Source organism: Drosophila albomicans, chromosome 3 (genome assembly GCF_009650485.2).
Source record: "Drosophila albomicans strain 15112-1751.03 chromosome 3, ASM965048v2, whole genome shotgun sequence".
NCBI classification, from domain to species: Eukaryota; Metazoa; Arthropoda; class Insecta; order Diptera; family Drosophilidae; genus Drosophila; species Drosophila albomicans.
Window position 1 is genome coordinate 1,453,170 of NC_047629.2, and position 15,536 is coordinate 1,468,705.

A 15,536-nucleotide genomic window follows, 5' to 3' on the forward strand; every position below is an offset into this window, starting at 1 on the left:
TGCTCTTGTAACTTTGCAAAGGTTTCTCAGCAAATTTCTCTAACTTTAATATATATATATATATATATATATATATATATAAAAGTGCCTGCCAAATTTGGCTTCCATTGAAAGCAATTTCTAAGTACAAAAATTGGTTTTGATCTTAGGTGTTTGATATGATGATTATTTGCAATATTGTCCACATACTTTAAATACTGTCCTGCATTAATAAGAGTAAGAGTTGTTCAAAAATAATAATTAAATATATTGTGAACAAATGTGTTGCCTTTTTAAAAAAATTATATTTTATATTGGAATTAATTTAGCCACAATCACATTAATTTGTCCTTCATCTAAAAATTTTTTAGCCTTTAAGGATTAGTAATGCATTGGTTGAGGGTATCTCTTTGTCGAACCCTCTGGAAAATAATGTTCAAACTTATCGTGACATCCTTAAGGAACAAGATAAGTACATAAGTATATTTGTTTGCTTGTATTGATTTCAAACTTTACCCATCCAGCTAAAGCCGGTTGGACACTTTAAGCCAATTGAATTGAGCCAAAGAAATAGACAGGACATTCATCTGACCGCTTCATGTAAAGCATTTGTACATATTATTGTAATTGGGGCCATTTTACGGGACATGCACTCAGCCACTTTCGATATACATAGATCAGATCCAATTGAAGTTGCATTTACCACTCGAACACGACGCACGATGCATACACAGTGAGCTCCTCTCCCTCTTTCATCCCACACTCTCGGTGGCGTGTCAGAAGGCAACACTCAGTGAGTCGATTGTTGTCCTTGTCGTGCTGTTGGTTTTGGCTTCCAACTAAAGCTGCTGCAATGCATTATGCTAAAATGTCAATGCAAGCTTATTGGCGTTACGCCCGTCCGTCTACCAGTTGGCAATGCATATTGGACCCCGGATAAAACAGCGACTTATGCTAAACTGACAGCCGGCAGCCAATCAGACTAGTGGCAGGAGCCATAGCCGAGAACCAGAGCCAAATACAGAATCGTTGTATTCTCGTGCTCGTGGAAAATTGAATGGAAGCTCGTTTATTTTGTTGCCATTTGCCATTGTGGCAAAGAATTGACGCTCCATCGAGCTCTGCGATGCTATGCGATGCGATGCCGTGACTCTGCGACAGGATTTGTCAGTGTCGTTGGGCGAGGACAAGGAGCCAAGTTATAAATGCCTGGCAATCGCAACACAAAGGAATCCTGGCATGGCAATACCCATTACCCTTTCCCCATTACTACTGCCATTCCCAAAGTCCATAGAAACATCCACACACTTTATGAAACTGGCATTATCGCTCTGCTTGTCTGCAATTACACATACCATTGACAAGAGAAAACGATACAGTTCTGCTTGTAGTGGATGGACACCTTGTTGCTTCTTACCCTCCTGCACCTGTTATTGGGTATTTGGGCTTTTTATTACACATTCAGGACATCGTTAGAGACACCCCCTCAACAGATATATTCCTCTCTACATAGACACCCACACTACTAAGATAGCTGATGCTCGACTGTGAAATACCCGCCATCCATTTTCAATGAAACAATATTTAAAAAAAAAATACAAATTTAATATAATGTAATAATACTAAAATATACTGAAGGTTATTATTGGAATATACTACTATATTCAAAATATACAATAGAGTATAAAATATACCAGATTGACAACCAAATCAACTAAGATCCTAAATTATTTCGTGGCAAAAATAATGAGCGCTCCAAAAAAATTATTGTTCTATCTTTTATAGTCTGAGATCCAGTGTTTTATTTCGACAGACGGACGGCTTTATCGTCTCGGCTGTTGACGCTGATCTAGAATATATGTATATACTGTATGAGATCGAAGACGACACCTGTTACATACGATTCCTGTACGCACAAAGGTATAATACCCTTCTACCTTATGCGGGTAGCGGGTAAAAAAATCAGACCCATGCAGCTTCAAACTGAATCTGTGTCTGCCTGTCAAAAGCATATTGTGTTTTCTTTGGCCGCTGCTTCATGAATTGCTCTACTTCATTCATGTTGAAAGGATGTAACTACATCCACAGCCACACATACATAGATAGATACGCACGTATACAGCCGCACACAATTCGAGTGTGCAGATCGATAAGAGAACCTTAAAGTCGTTGGCTTAAAGCGTCTCATATCGAACTTCAACAACTCTACTTTAGGTAAGAACATAAATCTTCCTTTGTGTAGCAACTTGATTTAATTTAAAATTAATACAATATATTAAAAAATAATCTACATATACACAACAACTAATTTCAATATTCTTGAAAACATATATTATTTATATTGGTTTAAAGTTTTAACAATAGACATGTTAAAAGAAATAATTTTAAAAAGATTAGAGCAAGCTTATCAAAAATTGCAAACTTTATAAATATATTTATATTTTGGTTATTAAATTAAAATTGTATATTCGATCTATACGAGTTAAAAAAGTTTTTCAATGTTATAAATAATTGAAATATTATTTAATTACATTTATTTATGCCTACGAATATTTCAATTCATACTGGATGAGAACTATGGAATTTATGATAATTGAATTTGTCATTGAAATAGCTACTGTCTTATTCATATTGTAGAGTCCAAGGATGGGAATCTTAAGGGGATGGTGTGCTAGTTGAAGTTGAAAGCTTTCGAACTATTGGAAAACTTTAGATAGAAAATATTTTTATAATTCGTTAAGCATACATACGACCGCCTCGAGCCTCTGATCTAATCCGATGGCAAACGACGAGTATTCGTTTAATAGCTGCTCTAATTCGTCGTGGTCATCAAGAACAGTGAATATATTATCGACGGTGATTCCAAGATCCAGAAAATAAACTCCAATTTCAATGGAAAGTAGGAGGTATACATAAGGCCCCCAACTCATTCCAGAGGTTCTTTTCAGAGCAGCGAAGGTAAAGTAGATGGTACCAATACATGACATATAAGAGCTGCTGGATAAACAAAAGCCTTGAATCCCAAAGATGATAGTCATGAGATCGATCAGTTTCTGCAATTCGGATTGTCTCTTAGCTATGGCCTCCAATTGATCAGCTAAAGTGCAACATTTGATCATGAAAGTAGCTTTTCTTCGCTCTTCTTCCAAATCTCGAGTTTGAGAAAGTACTGAGCGCAGTTCTTGTTTTAACAGTATATAGTGATTATGAACATGGAGCATTATAAAATAATAATGTGATACGATGACATTAACTAGGGCTGTTACCATATAAACTGCAAATATACTGATGATTAAGTTTAGAGTTAGAACAGTATGAAGCGTCAGAATACTGCCCGCCATTTGCACAACTTCCGACACAAAAATGCTTATGAATTTTCTAATAACTCCTCGTCGCATCATTTGAACCACTTGTGGTTTTTGTATTGTCAATTGTCGAACTACATTGACTAGGTAAATAAGTCGATGACGTTGCAACCAGCGACTAAATAAAGTTGCAATTACACAACCTACTCGCATGCCCATTACAACCAGGAATAGATACTCATGGAGCTGGCCGGCATGCTTCCACATTATGTGCAGGAGTTCACTTTGCGTCAGCAAAGGAAACAGGCAAACGAGTACCACATTGACAACTGCTGCATAGATCGTAGATTGTGTCGTGATTCGAGCGTGTCCAGTTTTCGAGTCAATTTCAAAGTTGAGCACACCAAGAAATCGCGAGTAGTAATACGATAGCCGTAACATCGACTGCACTATGTCGAACATTCTGACAGACTAAAGGTCTAAGCGAATAAGCTAGTCATGATTACGAGTATTCGACAATTACATTTGATGCTTTTGGGCAGATAAGATGCAATAATAAAGCTAATAAAACAATGAGCAATTACGAAATGGATTACCTACCCATTTTAATGGATGAAAAACAGTGCGGTATTAATTTAAAAATATATCAAATTAATATACCGCAAAATTTTGGTGTGTTGATATACCAGAATATATACCAGATTGTTGGGCGAAGCAACTAAGACCTTTACTAAGTAGGCATTTTGCCCATAAAAAGTATTTCTTTAATAATTTCTACAATTTATATCTGATCGAATCTGATTCGAGAATTATCGATTTGCGGTGACGAAATTGGACAAAAATTTGAAATAAACTGGATCAGCGCGCAGACGTAACAAGTACTGTCGAAAAACAATTATATTTTTATCTCTTATAGATGTACATATGTAGGTGTTCCTATAGACGGACAGACAGACGGACATGGCTAAATTTTGAATATTTGGAATACCCTTCTACCATATAGGTAACGTAATAGTCGTAGTATAAAAACTGATTTATTTAAAAGTTTTGTATATTATATTGAATTAAAACCAGGGAACTAGTAACTACTGAGCTGACCGTTGCAATGGCTCTGGATTTCTTCATTTCATACATTCCCAGAACTGTGATCTTCATTGGATTGCATGCCAGTTGTATTTGAAAGTTCTTAAGCTACAATAAAAAATGTAATTACATAACAAATTCGAGTTCAACGTAATGTTTGCTTACAGTTACTTCCAATCGCTCATCCAATCCGTTACCAAACACCGTGTGATTAGAGAGCAGATTCACCAACGTTGCATGCACTTCGTGAATGGCATATGTTATGTGAACGGTAATATGAATGTCTGTGAAATAACATACAAATTCAAGTACGATCAGAACTCTTCCCCAGAAAGTCAACATGCGAGTTACTTCAGCAGATCGTAGCTCGATGAAACAAAAGTAGACAAGTGCTACTGAGGACATGTAATAACTTCCGCTCATCGTAATAATCTGTAGCCCGAATATACTCGTTATTTGCTTTACCAGTGCTTGGAGCTGGAATTGTATTTCAGCAATGGCATCCAATTGATCGGCAAGTTCACAGCATTTAATTGTGAAAACTCCTTTGCGACGTTCAGTTTCCAAGGAACGCATCTCATCCAGCAATACGCGAAGTTCTTCGTTGATAAGAATGTAATGGCCGTGGATATTTAATAGACCAAAGTAGTACTGTGAAACTATAACATTGACTTGTGCTGTAATTGTTGAAATAACTGCGATGGTGAAACACATTTGGAGATTAAGTGATTCGTGAAGTATAAAAAAGCTGATTAACATTTGAAATAACTCCGACAGTGTGATGCTCACGACTTTGGAAATAACTCCGCGTTTCCACAATCTCGTAACGTGTGGTTTTTTGTGTGCAAGGCGTTGAAAGGCATTGACCAGATTAACGTAACTTGGACGTTGCCACCAACGAGTTATTAATGTAACCATTACGCAAAGGATGCGTCCAGCCATTATGGCGAGATAAAGATACTGATGGATACGACTGGATCGCGACCAGAATAAAAAAAATACTCGATGATTGGATAGCCAGTACAATATAGCAATAGTTAACATATTTTTGAATGCGGTATAGATAGTTGCTCTTTTGGTTACTCGAGCTAGACCTGTCTTTAAGTCAATCTCGAAATTTATTACGCCCATTAATCGCGCGTAGTAATAGCAATTCGTCAATATCTGCTTTACCAAGTCAAACATTGCAAAAGACTGAATGTGTTTAAGTCAATAAGTCAAATGGGCTTACAGTGAAGGATGAAATGATCACGATATTACGATTATCCAATAAAATATTTTTATTAAAAGTCCACCCAGAGGATTCTGAATTTCCTATATATTCTTGATAAGCTTCAGCAATTAAAGCCATATATCCGTGTATATGGTTGTGTGACCATAAACCTGGATCTCTGATACTATAGAATCTAAAGCAATTATTTTTAAATACGCTATCCATAAGGTAGGACTGTATTATAATGTAGTTCCCACAGGAAATGCATGTAATAGACTAAAAAAGGATCATAATTTTTAATTAGTGACAGCAGTCGTTGCGATTTAGCTATTTAATATTATAAATAAATAAATATACACAAAAATTAAAATATACCGAAAGCTATATATGTATATACAGTAGAATCCGGTTATAACGACTCCGCTTATAGCGTCCGTCCGGTTATTGCGACGAAAAGTCGATGGCTTGGTTGGTCCCAATACAACCTTATATATATACAAATGCAACCTTATTGATAACCAGAGTAGAACTAGGATTAGGCAATTAACATAGTATCAGCTGGATGTCTAATGTGTACCATTGCAACCTTCCAGCACTACAAATAACCAGACCGAGATGGCATATCACCAGTCTTCCTACAACACGGGCGCTACAAACTACTTCCTTGAATAATGTATAGCAGTTGGTTACTTACCCAGTGCATCGAGTAGAACTATGGTGGTCTTCATCCTAAAGATAAAGCTAAAGTCGAGTGTGCTCGACTGTTAGATATTCGCTACCCTTTTTGAATAAATCAAAATTATTGTCAGCCAAAGCAACTAGACGCCTAGTAGGTATTTGTTTAATAACATCGATAATTTTTATCTGCTCGTAACTAGCTTTAAATTACTCTTGTTATTTGATTTTTGACAATTTATAGGGGCGGAAGTGGGCGTAGCAAAAATAACAAGTGATGTCGAAAAAAATGTATAGCTCTATCTCTAGATCTAGATCTAAGTGTTCATACTGACAGACAGATAGACGGACATAGCTAGATCAAATGTCCATCAGATTTATTAGTTAAAGATCGTTTTTATTGAAAATTATGTGAGGGCTTGCAGATTATAGAATATGGAACACATAACTTAAGGAGTTTCCGCTGCAGCATGCCCAAATTGATGCAAATCATTACAAAGAGATGACCATAAGTGCCTTCCTACATATATTTAGGAACCTCCAAATTGAAGCAACAGAACAGAAAAGTTACTGTCATTATGACGCCCACAAAGGTTTGCCCCCAAGGGGGGCTTTCATTTTTTCTGGAGTCTACTAGTCGACGAACTACTAAAAAAAATTACTCAGCAGGGGTATTCGATGTCGAAACTATGAATGAAATGGTTTATTAGCAAAAAGCTAATTCAAAGAATCGTGGTTGGCTTCAACCTTAACCCTGCTATGACCGTCATTATTCCCTTCAAAAAAAGAGATAAAGTATAGAGGACGATACTAACATTTCTCTTTTAGATTGTATTAGAAACTTTTTCGGAGTTTGAAATTCTCAAAATTACATTAGATAGTACATTACTCTTCTTCATAAAAAGAACTCATTTACTAGTTCAGCCGGATAGTAGCAGGACATAAGAGAAAAATTCGTCAAAGCACCTCAACAATTTGGAGGAATAGGCAGTTAAGGACAATATTTAGAAAAAATAAAATATCAGTGAAAACTCAACAAAAAATGTGCAACAACTTAATAAATAATTTCAATCAATATTCGTTTTAAATGCATTTTTCTCTATTTGGCTTATACGATCAGAACATTTTACTTTTTACAAATTACTTTCCTGTTCTATTTATTTATGTATTGTATAAAATTAACACTCACTTATTAATTGCATTATTATTCAATCAAATTTGTTTATGCCTACGAATATTTCAATTCATACTGTATGAGAACTATGGAATTCAATATAATTGAATTGGTCATTGAAATTGCCATCGTCTTATCCATATTGTAAAGTCCAAGGATAGGAATCTCCAAGCGATGGCGTGCTAGTTGAAGTTGAAAGCTTTCAAACTATTGAAAATATTAAAATTGAAGATATTTTTATAATTTGTTAAGCATACATACGACCGTCTCGAGTCTCTTATCCAATCCAATGCCAAACGACGAGTATTCTTCTAGTAACTGCTCTAATTCATTGTGGTCATCTAAAACCGTGAATGTATTATCGATGGTGATTCCAAGATCCAACAAATAAACTCCAATTACAATACCGCTTAACATGTAGACGTTGAGCTCGCAAGTCATTCCTGCGGATCTTTTTATAGCAGAGAATGTAAAGTAGATGCTACCAATACATGATATATATGAGCTGCTGGCTATACAAATGCCTTGAATCCCAAAGATGGTACTCATAAGATCGACCAGTTTCTGCAGTTCAGATTGTCTCCTAGCTATGGCCTCCAGTTGATCAGCTAAAGTGCAACATTTGATCATGAAAGTAGCTTTTCTTCGCTCTTCTTCCAAATAACGAGTTTGAGAAAGTACTGAGCGCAGTTCTTGCTTTAACAGTATATAATGATTATGAATATTGAGCATTATAAAGTAATAATGTGATATGATGACATTAACCAGTGCTGTCACCACATATAGTGATATTATGGTAATGATTAAGTTAAACGTTAGAACTTGCCGAAGTGCCAGAATACTGCTCATCATTTGCACTACTTCCGACACTAAAATACTAGTAAATTTTTTAATAACACCGCCTCGCCACATTCGAATAACTTGTGGTTTTTGTATTGTCAATTGCCGAACTGCATTGACTAGGTAAATAAGTCGATGACGTTGCAGCCAGCGACTAAATAAAGTTGCAATTATACAACCTACTCGCATGCCCATCACGACCAGGATGAGATACTCATGAAGCTGTCCGGCATTCTTCCACAATATATGCAGAAGTTCACTTTGCGTCAGCAAAGGAAACAGGCAAACGAGTACCACATTGACAACTGCTGCATAGATCGTAGATTGTGTCGTGATTCGAGCGTAACCAGTTTTAGAGTCAATTTCAAAATTGAGGACACCAAGAAATCGCGAGTAGTAATAGGATATCCGTAACATCGACTGTACTATGTCGTACATTCTGATAGACTGAAGGTCTAAGCGAATAAGCTAGTCATTATTACGAGTATTCGACAATTACATTTGATGCTTTTGGGCAGATAAGATGCAATAATAAAGCTAATAAAACAATGAGCAATTACGAAATGGATTATTACAAACACTGGGTAATAGTCTTAAGAGGAGTAGATTACTAAGGCTAAGAGAAAAGAGCTCACAAATGAAATACAATACAAAGTTATTTAGAAGTTTTTTATATTATACTGAATTAAAACCATGGAACTAGAAACTACTGAGCTGACCGTTGCAATGGCTCTGGATTTCTTCAATTCATACATTCCCAGAACTGAGATCTTCATTGGGTTGCATGCCAATTGTATTTGAAAACTTTTAAGCTGCAATAAAGTATGTAGTTATGAAATAAATTCCAGTACAAAGTGGTGTTCACTTACAATTTCTTCCAATCGTTCATCCAATCTGTTACCAAACACCGTGTGCTGAGAGAGCAAACTTAACAACGTTGCGTGCACTTCTTGAATGGCATATGTAATGTGAACGGTAATATGAATGTCTGTGAAATAACATACAAATTCTAGTAGGATAAGAACTCTTCCCCAGAAAGTCAACATGCCAGTTACTTCAGCAGATCGGAGCTCGGTAAAACAAAAGTAGATAAGTGCTACTGAGGACATGTAATAACTTGTGCTCATCGTAATAATTTGTAGCCCGAATATACTCGTTATTTGCTTGACCAGTGCTTGGAGCTGAAATTGTATTTCAGCAATGGCATCCAATTGATCGGCAAGTTCACAGCATTTAATTGTGAAGACTCCTTTGCGACGTTCAGTTTCCAAGGAACGTATCTCGTCCAGCAATATGCGAAGTTCTTCGTTGATAAGAATGTAATGGCCGTGGATATTTAATAGACCAAAGTAGTACTGTGAAACTATAACATTGACTTGGGCTGTAATTGTTGAAATAACTACGATGCCGAAACACATTTGAAGTGTAAGTGATTCATGAAGGATAACGAAGTTGATTAACATTTGAAATAACTCCGACAGTGTGATGCTCACGACTTTGGAAATAACTCCGCGTTTCCACAATTTCATGACATGTGGCTTCTTGTGTGCAAGACGGCGAAAGTCATTAACCAGACGTACGTATCTTGGACGCTGCCACCAACGAGTTATAAATGTCACAATTACGCAAAGGATGCGTCCAGCCATTATGGCGAGGAAAAGATACTGATGGAGACGACCGGATCGCGACCAGAATAAAAAAACCATTTGATGATTGGATAACCAAACCAATACTATGATAGTTAACAAATTTCTCAATGCGGCATAGATAGTTGCTCTTTTAGTTATTCGAGCAAGACCTGTTTTTAAGTCAATCTCGAAGTTTAGTGCGCCCATAAATCGCGCGTAGTAGTAGCAATTCCCCAATACGTGCTTGGTTAGGTCAAACATTGTAGAACACTAAAAGTTTTGTATTCGGAAGTAAGCAAAATGTGTCTACTGTTCAATAAAAGCTGTGACGCAATCAGTCCGATGAAATGATTACACTGATTATCAAAAAAATAATTGAAATGCACACAGAAAGAAATTATGAATTCAACCTAGAATTTGGGTATACCAACCAAATTCGAAGCGAAAACGAAATTTGGGATATTCTAGGTTCCACAGTTACTGAATAAAAGCAAAACAGTGCGGCATTTTTCTTGATATACTAAAATTATATGCCGCAAAATAGTAAAAAATATACCAAATGTAATGTTTGGTATATTGGTATATTACTACATTCAAAATATACCATAGAGTGCTAAATATACCAGATTGTCAGCACAGCAACTATGACTCCTAGTAAGAAGGCGTTTTTGCCCATGTAACAGGCATGTAACAGGCAGAAGGAGCCACCTTCGACTTGATGAGCATCAACAGCCGACATGACATAGCCATGTTCGTCTGTCTGTATGAACACCTACCACCTATATATCACAGACTATAAACGATCGAGATATAATTTTATTTCGACAGCACTCGCTATGTTTGCAGGCAATGTTGTTTCAAATTTTTGCCACACTCACTTCCGCCCCCGAAAATTAACAAAAATCGAATAACAAAGTGCAACATTTACATCCAGTAATATTTAATGTCTTTATCATTGCAGAAAGTTTGGTTGCGATCGGATTAATAATGTCGAAGATATTAAAGAAAAACTTTTGTATAAGGAAAACGTCTATTGCGGTGGGGTCTTAGTGACGTTCATATATATATTTTGCACTCTGTGGTATATTTTGAATGTAGTATTGTATTAATATACCTAAAGTACCCTATGGTGTATTTTCTAGTATGCAGTATTTTAATTTGGTATATTATAAAATTAATACCGCCATATTTTGGCTTTATTCAAAATGGGTAGCGGGTATCTCAGAGTCGAGCACACTTCACTGTAGCGGAGTCGAGAACGTACGGATAGACAGTCTTAGCTATTGACGCTAATATATATACTTTATGGGGTTAGAGATGCCACCTTCTGTCTGTTACACATATGTATTCCTGCGGGCACAAAGTTATAATAACCTTCTACCCTATAGGTAGCGGGTATAAATATACAGAAAGCTTAATTTTGGATATCAATATATACTTACATAAAGTAAAAAATTTACCAAATTGCAAACTTAAATAATGTTTATAATTTGTATCTAATCGCAACAAAATTTTCAGGACTCAAATATACTTTAGGTATTATTTTATGCGCCAAAAATCTACTTGACTGTGATTCCAAAGGCAGAACTATATAGCCATGTTCATCTGTCCATATGAACAAATAGATCTATAGGACTATAAAAGATAGATCTGTAATTACATTTTTTTTCGACACTTCCGGCTACACAAATCTAACATGTTCGAATAGCAATCGTTATTCTGAAGCTTGAGCTTATACAAAAATAATTACTATGTTTATGATAATAAGAGTTAATAATTACAATAATAGGTACAAAATTCGTATATATCATATGTAGATATCATATTAAGGCAAGAGCACATCATTAAAGTCTACAGCAGCTGACATACTTATGTACACTACGTGTCGAGGACAATGTGAAAGTCATTAATTACACGGTGCTTTCATTTTCCATGTCATATGCGACAATGACTTTTCCAGATGGCTATTCAAAGCTTTTCATCACAGAGATACACACAAGCACACACATACAACAGACTTGATTTGAGGCTTTCGTCGGCCATTTTCCACAATCCTTATACGTGTATTTTTCATTTCCGCTTCGGCGTTGCGGCATTTCCGTTCATTTTTCACATATTTTACGGCGTTGAGACTTGGTTCATGTGTGCAAAGAGTCTCGCCAAGTACGTAGCAAATGAAGACTCGCTTTGCTCTTTCTTTTCTTTTTGTTTCGTTTCTTTCCTTTTTCTTTTGCCATTGCCGTTGCCGTTGCCGCTGCCTTTCATTTCATTTTCTTTCTTTGCAATTCATTTTTCATGTCGCCATCGTGGTCGTGGCCCTTGTGAATGTCGCTGCCGTTGTCGTTCTCGCTGTCGCTAGCTTTGCTTTAAAGCTTTTCGTAATCCTTTTAGAAATTACGTTTCTCTTTTCAATATTATGTTTTACTCCTGTGCACTGGGCCACATTGTCAATATTTTGAACAATGAGCTGAGCTTGGCTGGCTAGCGAAGGAGCTGCTCCGGATGTGGTTGTCGCCATGGCCAAGCATTAATCTTAAGCGCAATGCCACTCACCTGAGCCCTAAGCACGGTGTTTCTCGAGGCGATAGAAGCTTGCAAATACCCAGGGGCAGTGCCTTTTAGTGTTTGGATTTAGCTGGCAGCAACAACAATAATACAAAACTACAAGTTGCAGGCGCCATAAGGAGTCATAAACCACTCAGTGGCCAAGTGAAAATACCGCAAATATTTGCCGCTAACCAACTCGCCAGCAAAATCTCACTCCATCTTCTAGATTTCAATGTATGTAGTACTACTTCTCACTAGTTCCCACAAACACACTCCTGTTCCCCAATGTCTTTCTCGCACTCGCCTGCTCTCGTCTGAGTTTGGTCGGTTTATATGTGCTTTACTCTTTCGACTTTTGATATATGGCCAAAGCCATCGCATCCACCTTTCCAAATTGCCTTTTTTTGGGTAGTGTGAAGCGTCGACGTTACGTCCTCAACAGCCTTGGCAGTTGGTTCTGGCTTGGTTTGTGCGGGTAAAACCGAAAGTGCTGCCATTTATTTTATTGCCACCTTGGCGAGAGCTGTTGCGGCTCTGACTGCGGCTGCAGCTGCTTCGTTTGTTCAGGTGGACAGCTCCACAATTCGACAGACAGACGGACGGACGGACGGATTGGCGAACCGACAGTCGAGGCAATGAGTAAAAACTTTGAAAGCTGCCATAAAATAAACGGAAAAACGGAGTGACCCAAATGCTGTAGTGTTCGTATTTTTATGCTATTTGGATTTCTGGCTCGCTATTTTTATGATGGGATTTTTAACGAAATTTGCTTGTCTAAATTGGAATTGGAATGGATGAGAAGTAACCACAGTGTTAGCAAGGTTAAGCTACTCATCAGCTGTTGGTAATCCACACATTTACCTTTCAAACTCTGTCAGCTATTGAGCCAGCAATTCCCAATCCATAGTCCGCAGTCCCCAATCCCCTATCTCAATGTGAATTTCAAGCACTTGCCAGCTCATTATGGCCAAGTTCCAAGCCAGGACATTTTGGCTCATCCCGTTCATTGGGTCGCTGGCATTTCGAGTGGCAATTTCACAACGTTGGCACTTAATGCGGCAATACTTGGCTGAACTCAGCTGAACAGTCGAACAGCTGTGCGGCATTCAGCTTAATTGAAAAGCAATGTTCCTACATAGTTTATGCTTAAAATGCGATTACATTAATTTCACACACCACAAAACAGATGACAAAGTCAGCACTGGGACAATACAAAAGGGTTGTCCGGGCTGAGACCGGAACGTTTGCTTGTCCACAAGCGCCAAAGTAGCCCAAACTTGTTGAGAAAACTCAAAAGGACAACACACGCACACATTTACTGAGTGAGAGAAACCATATACTATATATATATATATATATATATATATATATATCTATATATGTACACATAGATGGGGAAAGAGTCATCTCACATGGAGACACGGCAACCACTCGAAAAGCCACTCAGTCAGGTGTTAAAACTAATTTACGACAATTTGACCAACAAACAACAATGGGTTTTGCCCAGCCTTGCGAGCCTGTGGGGCCCAGTGGGTGTGACACATCAAGTGCCACACACAAACATACTTGCACATATTTCACACATTTCCTGAAAAGGGTGCACACATTGACAGCATAAGGCCACCCAGATTCCGACCGCAAAGCTTCTAAATCGATCCAGAAACCAAGTTTGGACAGAACTCAGTTTCAGATTCAGATTCAGATTCAGATCCATCCTCAAGTCTAGCAGGCAACCAACCGCAGCTTATCCCATTTGCAGTATTGCAGCATATTGCTTAACGCTGACAGCTGTTGTGCCCAGTTATAGACCGAATAAGTTGAAGCTTTCAATTCGAAAATGTCTGAAGAATTAATCAGACCAAAATTAAGGGAATAAAATACGAGAATATGTATGCAAAGGTGAGCACTAGCTAGTTAGTTGGTAGCTGGTAGCTGTAACGCAATAAACCATATAACCTGAGGAAATGCAATTCATTTTGCCTCAATATTTGCAGAATCATTCCCAAACAATTTGTGCGTAATTAAAGCTGTTACGCACCATTGCTTGCTCTACGAGTGTGAGAACAGAAGGGGCAAAGCAGATTGCAGATTTGCGTTAATGATTGTTGCTAAAATTTCAAGGTACCACAATTAGTATGCATTAACATTGATAAATGAAGGAATTAGCTCTACTTTGACGTGTTAAATACTAATTGATAGCATTGCCAGTAGAAAAATAATTTCATTCGCAACATACTGAACAAATATAGTCGGTATATTAAGCACAATTCTTGGCTTTTCCAATTCTAAATTTAAAGAGTTCGTCTATCCCGTTGACCGCCCCATCCACTGCAAATGTGACGATCGCAAACATCGTCTTGGGCGAACGACTTGCCCAAAGTGCTTCTAAGCTCGGCATCGTAATTGGCTTTCTCTTGGATCAACAAGCTGCTCATCTGATTCCGCCTGGCTGCCTTTGCTAGTTTTTGCAAGCTCTGCAGCTCCATGGTCATAGGACGCAATAGTTTAGCTCGAGGTGCATTGAAGGGCGGCGTCTCGGTGCCATGACACTTCATCCAGTTAACAATACTAAAAAAAATGAGAAACTTAGAATAATTTATTCTCAAACGAGTTTTTAGAGATTACGTCTGCTTACAAGTTGCTCATTGTAATAAATGTGTTTAAAGTATTTTATTAAAACAAAAGAAAATAGCTCGTAAAATTATTAATGTATGAGTTGGAGTTCTGTCTCTGTATGTGAGAGAAAACAAACTGCTTGAAATTTATACAAATTAACAGCTACGCTTGCTGCGTATTAAAATTGTTTTAAATATGTATATGTATATTGCTTTAAATTGTGATAAGAAACCATTCAACATCTTTAAGCTTACAGTGTAGACAAAAACAGAGTAACCCTAAATACACTACTTCCGACTCCTGTGCTGCGTGAGCTTCTCCTCACTCATTCATCTGGACGAGCGCCTAATGAATTGCAAAACCATCTCAAACAACGCAAAAAAAAAAAAAAACACCCGCAACACTAAAGGTAAAGTCATTATATTATACATTTGGCCTAATGAGATTTTTTATGGTGATGATGGCCACCATAGTGA

At 37.3% G+C, this 15,536-nt stretch overlaps 2 protein-coding genes across 2 annotated transcripts; both read right to left on the reverse strand.

The window, feature by feature from the left end:
- Positions 1–4,322: 4,322 nt before the first annotated feature.
- LOC117566791 (putative gustatory receptor 59c) lies at positions 4,323–5,552 on the reverse strand. Its single transcript, XM_034246334.1, has 3 exons — positions 5,462–5,552; positions 4,533–5,062; positions 4,323–4,475 (listed from the first exon to the last, which is right to left on the reverse strand). Exons 1-3 carry the CDS (start codon positions 5,550–5,552, stop codon positions 4,323–4,325), a joined length of 774 nt encoding a protein of 257 aa, XP_034102225.1.
- Positions 5,553–7,483: 1,931 nt separating this feature from the next.
- LOC117566790 (putative gustatory receptor 36a) lies at positions 7,484–8,707 on the reverse strand. Its single transcript, XM_034246333.1, has 3 exons — positions 8,453–8,707; positions 7,691–8,125; positions 7,484–7,636 (listed from the first exon to the last, which is right to left on the reverse strand). Exons 1-3 carry the CDS (start codon positions 8,705–8,707, stop codon positions 7,484–7,486), a joined length of 843 nt encoding a protein of 280 aa, XP_034102224.1.
- Positions 8,708–15,536: the final 6,829 nt, after the last annotated feature.

Excerpts from the sequence above, each read along its gene's own strand:
- LOC117566791 (XM_034246334.1), bottom strand. The coding sequence starts at position 5,552 with ATGTTTGACTTGGTAAAGCAGATATTGACGAATTGCTATTACTACGCG. Across the intron at positions 5,063-5,461 it reads CGAGATTGACTTAAAGACAG|TTATTTCAACAATTACAGCA; the intron begins GTCTAGCTCGAG and ends TCACCATCGCAG. Across the intron at positions 4,476-4,532 it reads ATGAGCGATTGGAAGTAACT|CTTAAGAACTTTCAAATACA; the intron begins GTAAGCAAACAT and ends TTTTTATTGTAG.
- LOC117566790 (XM_034246333.1), bottom strand. The coding sequence starts at position 8,707 with ATGTACGACATAGTACAGTCGATGTTACGGATATCCTATTACTACTCG. Across the intron at positions 8,126-8,452 it reads TGGTCGTGATGGGCATGCGA|CAAGAACTGCGCTCAGTACT; the intron begins GTAGGTTGTATA and ends ATACTGTTAAAG. Across the intron at positions 7,637-7,690 it reads ATAAGAGACTCGAGACGGTC|TTTGAAAGCTTTCAACTTCA; the intron begins GTATGTATGCTT and ends TATTTTCAATAG.